Source organism: Ischnura elegans, chromosome 10, assembly GCF_921293095.1.
Source record: "Ischnura elegans chromosome 10, ioIscEleg1.1, whole genome shotgun sequence".
Taxonomy (NCBI): Eukaryota; Metazoa; Arthropoda; class Insecta; order Odonata; family Coenagrionidae; genus Ischnura; species Ischnura elegans.
The window spans coordinates 90,857,578-90,865,742 of NC_060255.1; the positions used below are offsets into that span (position 1 = coordinate 90,857,578).

Here is an 8,165-nt window from a genome sequence, read left to right on the forward strand (position 1 = left end):
CTGTGAATAGATAGGAGTGAGTCATGGCGCAGTGCCCTATCCTCAGTCGTGTGATGACTACCTCCTCTCTTCGAGTATTCCTGACCGAAGAGGCTGTGCCATAATGGGCACTTTCTCAATCCCTCTGAGTCTCAATCCCTCTGAGCCTCAATCCCTCTGAGCCTCAATCCCTCGGAGCCTCAATCCCTCGGAGCCTCAATCCCTCTGAGCCTCAATCCCTCTGAGCCTCAATCCCTCTGAGCCTCAATCCCTCTGAGCCTCAATCCCTCTGAGCCTCAATCCCTCTGAGCCTCAATCCCTCTGAGCCTCAATCCCTCGGAGACTTTATCCCTCGGAGACTTCATCACGAGGAGACGATTCGCGAGCTCCTGAGTACCAATCTCGCGAAGCTACAGAGTACGTCGTGCCTGCCTGATCCACGCGTGCCGCTGATCCACGCGTGCCGCTGATCCTCGCGTCCTGTGAACTGCTCACAATTTATAGTGAATTCACCAACGGTGTCGGCCTCTTTATGCCATGTGTGAACTATCGTTACTTTCCGCCACCGTTTACCCAATTGTAAGGTGAATCGTCAGCGTGAAACCTGTTTCCCCTCCTCTGCCTACACCTCCCCTCTCACGCCTGCTTCGAGCGCGGCCGCGATCCTGTAAGCCGCCTGGCTCGCTCTCTCTGCTACTGACCTCAGACAAGGAAGGAACTCTCTCTCGTGCCCGGCTTCTTCCCAACGGCAAGAGTACATTATCCTCAGGCAATTTAGTATTTTATGTATTGTGCTCCTAAAGCTTACTTTGGTTATTAAATGTATTATTACTGTTGGAAATCAACCATATTGTTTGTTATTTGTTTCACTCCTAACCACCTATTTCTCGTCAATTCATTCTCGCGACGTGTGTGCGTTGCAAGGCCCACTCTGACACGTCAGGTTTCACGCTACGGAGTTTGTTCCCCGTTTGGGAACACCAGCGTTCTTTCCACTGATTTAGAACGATTCTCTTCCACGCTACCTGGAGATCACCTGCAGGTATTGGCAGTGTATTGCGTTCTATATCGGATAGAGCCTCTTTCGCCGCTCTGTCTGCCTTTTCGTTACCGCGTATTCCCATATGCCCTGGTATCCACATGAAACTGATTTTCGCACCCCTCATTTGGAGGGAGTGGAGGGCAACATGAATTTCGTTTGCAATGGGATGCGACGGAGAGAAACGGAGTATGGTCTGCAGAGAGCTCATTGAGTCAGTGCAGATGACATAAGGTGTGTCATTTGGATGGATTCCCTGAAGGGCCATCCACAGAGCAATCAATTCAGCCGTGAAAATACCGCACAGAGGTCTGAGCTTCCGCTTGATGACACCGTGGTGATTTGAGACCACGGCACATGCACACGCCGAATCAGTTTTCGAACTGTTTTTGAGTTGACGAGTGGACTTTCTTTCTCCCCGACGATCTTGACTTGGATCGTTTCGGGGGGGCTTTTGTGGACAAGCCGGGCACGCGTGCGTGTGTATGCACGGCACGACGTGCTTGAACTTTGAATTTGAGTGAAATTTTACAAATTTTTCGTAGTTTTTTTTACAGCTCCCGGGATGTCGGTTGAGCGTAAAAATACGATAAGGATTACCTTTAACGGGTTGACATCACCGCCGACGCCAGTGGAGCTCCATCATTTCATCGATGTAGAGCTGAAGCTGGCTACAGAAGACGTAGAAGGCCTGCAGTTCGGAAAATTCCGGAAGGAGGTCTTCCTGAAAACCACGACGGAAGACATCATGGATAAAATTCTGGCGGACCACCGGGGAGAATTGGCCTTCCCGTCGAGGACCAACAGAAGAGGACGTGCCATTATGGAGAACGCGTCGAAAAAACGCACATAATCAAGGTATGTCTCCTACCTTTTGATATCTGACAGGAAGATTTAGTGCGTGAACTCTCCAAATATGGACAAGTACTGGCGTACAGTGAATCAAAGTGGGGTGGGGACTTAAAATATATAGTAAAAAAATGGGACAAGGGCAATTAAAATGACTCTTGACAAAGACATCCCCAACCAGATAGTAATCAAGGAACACCATGCGGTCGTGCATTACGACGGACAGAAAATCCTATGCTCAAAGTGTGGTAGCCCTGACCACCTTAGGGTACAGTGCCCGAATTTAATAAGGAAAACGGGGTACTCGGACGCAGTACGTCGAGAGGGGTCAGAGGGGGGCACCCTAGATGATATCGTAGACCTCATCCGTCTTGAGGAAGCCCCGGGGGAGTTGGAGACCCCCGAAAATTCTACACCGCAAACAAATACGGACAGTGTAATCACTATCGATCTTACTCAGGCTCCCACTGACACTGAAACGCCAGGACCAAAGACAGACACCATCCCCTCAACTACACCACAGGAAGATGCGTGTTTACTAACAGAATACACGACAGAAGAAGCGGAAGAAGAGGGTGGGGAGGGCACAGAGGAAAAAGTGAAAAAGCGAGTGCGTCGTAGAAAGAAAAAAACAAAGGGCGACGACACACAGAACGAAACAAAGATTGAAAATGATAATAGTTCGGGGATAGACGGTACTTCGCTGCCGATGGAGGGAGTGGAGATGGGCAGCACGGGGACGGAAACACAGGGCGAGAACTTAACAGATACTTTCAAACAGGGGAGAGATATAACAAGTGATAATACAGAGGACGTGGACGACGATGGTTCAAATCTTTCGTGTGAAGCCAGCTCGTCTAAAAGTTACGAGTATGAGAACCCTAGGCCAAAAGTGTCAAAACAGTGTATTGGTAGGAAGAAGGATACACCTTTTTCCGCAAAAAAGGTTAAAAAAGCATGCATGCTGCCGCTATCGATGTCCTAGGGACGCTAGCTTCGGCAGCATCCAATATAGCTTTCGTAAGGGTTAAAACATTTTCAGCTCCATTTCGGTCGTCAGTAAATGTAAAATTGAAAAGATTTCTAAAAAGCGGCCAGTCCCCTTTTTTAATCGTCCAAGTTCGTCTACTCGGTTTTGAAATAAAAATCGGGAAATGGTCGCTCCCGCAGAGGTCGTTATGTACTGACAGCTGTAATCTAGCTCCTAAACTACAACTATAAAAACTATAAAAACACAAGTCAATAACCGAGAACTCTCCATTATGACTATTGAAACGAGTGTGTTCGCCGTTGTTGAGTAAAATAAAATTAAAATCATTAATAAAATTAGCTATTAGCTTTCCTCTACTATTAGCTTGTGCTCTGTTGCTTCCCCAAAGGGAGTCAGGAGCATTAAAATCCCCCAACAGCACGTGTGGTTTTGGAAGCTGAGCGACTAGCGACTCTAGGGCATTCTTGTTTACAGGTGCCCACTGGGGCAAGTAAACGTTAAAAAAGGTAACTAACTCTGGGGTGGCTACAGAAACTGCAATTGCCTGTAGGGGGGTTCTTAACGTGATCTGTGAGGAGTAAATGCTCTCCCGGACAGCTATTGCAACCCCTCCCTGGGCTCTATTGCCACTAACATCATCAGGCCGGTAAACGCAATAGCCCTGTAGTGACATTCTGTCGGATGGTTTCAGATGTGTTTCCTGCAGACATACGCAGGATGGGTTGGAATTCTTAACTAGAGCATACAGTTCCTCCTTGTGTCTGTAAATACCGTTACAGTTCCACTGTAAGGTTTTAAACATAAAATTCATTATTAATAAAAAGAGATAAAGGTATTAAAAACTTATACGGTCGACTACGATCGTCGTAGTCTCGTCTTCCCCTTTCCTAGAGGATTTGTCGAGCATTTGAATTCTTTAGCTACCTCGGAGGGATCGGCGTCCATCATATCGTCTGATACTGCGTTCTCCTCGAGGTCTGATTTTTTAAAATGAGTTTTGCGTAAGAGTGTTTTGGCCTTCTTTGATGAAGGCGAGTTTTCGCCCGAAGAGTCACTCTCCGCAGTAGCCTTAGCTTTATCCTTCGTGATGCTGATACTTACTAAGTTCTTAGGCTTGGCGGGCAGGAACACGCCTTTGCATGGCGCGCATACAGAAGGCGTGTGTGTCTGCACGGCAGCGTCCACATATTTTTTGGCCGTCACCTGGCTATAGGATTTTCCAGAGAAAACAGGGTGCAGAGCTCTGAATTCTTTCTTGGCCTCTCCGTAAGTTATTTTCTTTGAGGTTTTTATTTCTTGCATTTTCTTTTCTTCTGCAGATATTGGGCAGGATGCTGACCACGCTGGATAGTCTCTATGGCAGTTCACACATTTTTCCTTTTCACTACAGTCTCCTTCGTGCTTCTTCAGAGAGCATCTGCCACAGAGTTCCTCTCCCTTACAGTTGCCTGATGTGTGTCCATACCTTTGACAACGGAAGCATCGGATAGGCTTAGGAATATACGGTCGAACTTGGATAGCGCTGTAGCATACATAGATGGACGAGGGAAGTTTCGGAAGGGCGAAGGTGAGGACAAAGCTGTTCGTGTCCTTTAGAGTACCGCTTCGCCTCGTTTTCAAGCGGCGGACCGATATTACCTTTTGGTCTTTCAAGCCTTCTTTGATTTCCTCCTCGGTGCAGTCTGAAAGATCCCAAGATGTTACGACGCCGTCACGAGTGTTTAGTGATCGGTGGGGATCAACTTTCACTGGGACTTGGAAGAACTCTTTCAGCTCAAGCAGTCTCTTTGCTTGTCTTGAATTGTTGACCTGTATGAGGAGAGAACCTGACCGCAGTCTCTTCGCCGTTTTTACATCGCCAACCAACCCCTGGATCACTTTCGCGATTACGAACGGAGACACTTTTTTCAAAGCTCCTTCTTCTATGCTGCTCATTACTACGTAAGAAGGGTAATCATTCTGTAGTACATTTTCCGTACATAGCCGTTTGCTGGGATTAGCCTCCCTAGAGGCAATCGGTGTTGGGTATCCATAGACATTGATTATATTCATCTCCGGGGCCCCACCCATCATGGAGTCCGACAAGGGGACGATGCACCGCGGGCCGGTGCAGAGCGCCAGGTTCCCCCGAAGATATAGACGTGCCCCTCCGAGAATGCTCTTGGCAGTGTCCCTTTGGATCACGCTCACCCTTCCTGGCGTACGCTCGAAAGGAGCCGCCAAGCTCCCCAGCTGCCAGGAGCCGATTGACCGGGAATGGATTAGTTCCCGGCCGCCCGTCTAGGAGAGTCAGGGGCCAAAGTGGAGTGTTGGGGATTCTCCCCTCCCACAGAGGAGGTCCCCTCAGCCACCAGGATCCCCGTTCCCTGCGACACGGGTCGCCACGCACGGCAAACACGTGGGTGGGCTAAGGCAAGATGGTATCGCCTACACGGACAGTCGGGCCCACACGACTGTCCGGACGCTACCCTAGTCGTACCGGGTTTTTTTAACGAGGTTGTCTCCTCGGTGGGCTCGGGTCCGTGGGGGCGCGGCTCCCCAAAGGAAGAGATCACCCTCTTCCCCCCGTGCGGGGATTCCTAATCAATTTAAGTTAAGTTTTTTTTCCTTAATGTGCAAAGCCTAAGTTCTAAGCTCCATGAACTTGAAGCTGTAGTAATGGGTGATAATCCTGATTTTATATGTATCTGTGAGCATTGGCTAAAAGACATAACCTTAACAATACCTGGGTATGTAGTTGGTGATGCCTTCTGCCGTGAAAATCGTATCCATGGAGGGGTTGTTATTTATATTAAGAGAACATTAAAATTTAGCAGTATTGGATACAACTTGCAAGATTTAAATGAGGAACTGACTTTTGAGCGATCGGCTGTGAAATATGTATTTGGAAATTGTACTTTCATTGTGTTTGTTCGCGCCATAGGGAGTTCTAATGCTGTCGTCACCACTCGCCTGATTGTTGTTTGTTGGGCGCTCGTGTGGGCGAGAGTTTAATTGTTTTAAGTATTGTTTTCGTGTTTGTTGGCCATGAACGGCAGTCGTGAATGTGTCATCGTCTAGGAAGCATCTCGAGCCGACGCCGCCTGAGGACATCGACGGGAGCCCGACACTCAGGTGAGTGGTGATTTTGGATGGTGTGGGACTCCCGGCGCATAGTAATAATAATATACAGTCCACTTTATTGTCGTTTAATACTCTTTCGTGTCGTGTCGCGCACAGTTTTAGTTGTGTATAGATCGCCCCTGGGATGCTTCAAGTCTTTTGTTGAAAAGCTAGATATCCTCTTGTTTTCTCTTACTAACAACTTAGACAGACCCACAATTATCCTAACTGGAGATTTCAACTGTAATCTTTTAACTGAAGGCCCAGAGCAAAAACAGTTACTTTATGTTATGCAGAGTTATAACTTAAAATCTTTAGTGAATGAACCAAACCAGAATTACTGAGAGCTCTAAAACATTGTTGGACAATATATTCACAGACTATAGTGATTCTAGAATTAGTACTTAAGTTTTTGATACTGCTCTTTCTGATCATCTTGCAATTTTGTCTACTTTAACTATACAGTCATGTAGTAATAATTCAATATTACATCCAGTCAAGGACCAGAGATTCATTAACGAATCTAATGTTAATTATTCTCGTCTTCTGTTGGCACAGCAAAATTGGAAAGAGGAGTATGAGTTACACGGCATGAATGAAAACTTTAATGGTTTCTATAATATTTTTAGACATTGCTTTGAAGTTGCTTTTCCTCTGGAGCCAGTGAGAAATAAAGGAACTGGTAAGATAAACTGGCTGACACCAGAAATTGTTAGGATGTCAAACTATTTGAGAAATATGTCTCATGAAATCCTGAATTCTGATGAACATCAGGTGTGTGATCAATACCTGGATTTAAAGAGACAGTACAGGTACAGTATAAAAAAGCTAAAAGGGAGTACAATGATCAGCTAATAAAAATGCTTCCAGCTATGCCAAAGTGGCATGGAAAATTATTTAACAGAGTACGACCTCAAATTCAATGACTCTTGATCATATCAAAGATGATGATGGAAATGTCATTACAGATCCTGTTATGATGTCTAATGCTTTCAATGAAGCATTCTTGCAGATGCCTGCTTCTCTGTCAGCTGGCCCCACTATTTCATATAATCGAAGCTTAGTGCATTGTAAATCATTTTATTTAAAACCTTGTGATAAAAAAGAATTACAACAACATCTGACATAGGTAGGAGGTAAAAGTACTGTGGATATTGATGGTTTATCTGGGAAATTACTTTGTCAGTGCGGGGACCTCATTCTTGATCCTCTACTATCTCTAGTAAATCAGTCTTTGTAAGAACCCCTATGAAAAAATTGTATAAAACCGTATAAAAATTTTATACAACTTATACAGGTAGTATACAAAGTATACAAATTGTATAAACTGTATTAATTCACATGCTGTATACAGCATATGCAATTTGTATACAATGTATACAATTTGTGTATAGTGTATACAATTTGTATAACAGTAATTCAAAGAAGGTGCCAAAAACTTAAGTCCAAAAATCAACTTAGTAGGGGACCAAAATAATGTTCCACATTCAAGAGTTCAATTGCTTCTAAAGATCATGAATCGCGTTTTAAACAAGATTCTTGGATATCCATCAATGCTAGTCATTTAAAGACACTCAAGATAACCGTGATCGAATAATCGTAGTAGTAGTAGTAGTAGTATTTGTGTTTAGGGTGCCTCGACAACTAAGGTCATTTGCACCACCGACAATCTATAAAAACAAAAATTTTAAAGATGCATTAAAAAAACATTTAAACATTCATAAAAGTTTTGAAATAAAAGGGGTTGTCAAATTATAAAAAGGTTGGAATTTAAACACTGTTAATTAGCCCGGTCTCTATTAAAAACTTTATCACTCGGCTGACACTATCAGGGTCGTCTCCTAGGATGTGCCCTAGGTATCCTCCGATGTTCAGCCGATGGCGCACAGAGCGGTATTTCTCACATTCAGTCAGGAGATGTCTCACAGTAATGGGAGAGTCGCAAACATCACATAGGGGTGGAATTCTCTCTTCGGTGAAGAGGTACGAGTGGGTCAGAGCGCAGTGCCCAATTCTCAATCGTGCGATTGCGACCTCCTCCCTGCGGTTCCTCCTGACAGACGTGGGCCACGCTGAAATTACCGGCTTGATTGCGCGCAATTTATTTCCGGTAAGAGAGCGCCAAGTCTCTTTCCACTTTTCTAAGGCTATCTTTTTTGTGGTCGCCTTCAAATCTTCATATGGTACCAGCACAGAATCAACAAC

At 45.2% G+C, this 8,165-nt stretch overlaps 1 protein-coding gene across 1 annotated transcript; it reads right to left on the reverse strand.

The window, feature by feature from the left end:
* Positions 1-3,713: 3,713 nt before the first annotated feature.
* LOC124166479 lies at positions 3,714-4,928 on the reverse strand. Its single transcript, XM_046544009.1, has one exon. The coding sequence runs from the start codon at positions 4,926-4,928 to the stop codon at positions 3,714-3,716; it is 1,215 nt and encodes a 404-aa protein (XP_046399965.1).
* Between the last annotated feature and the right edge of the window lie 3,237 nt (positions 4,929-8,165).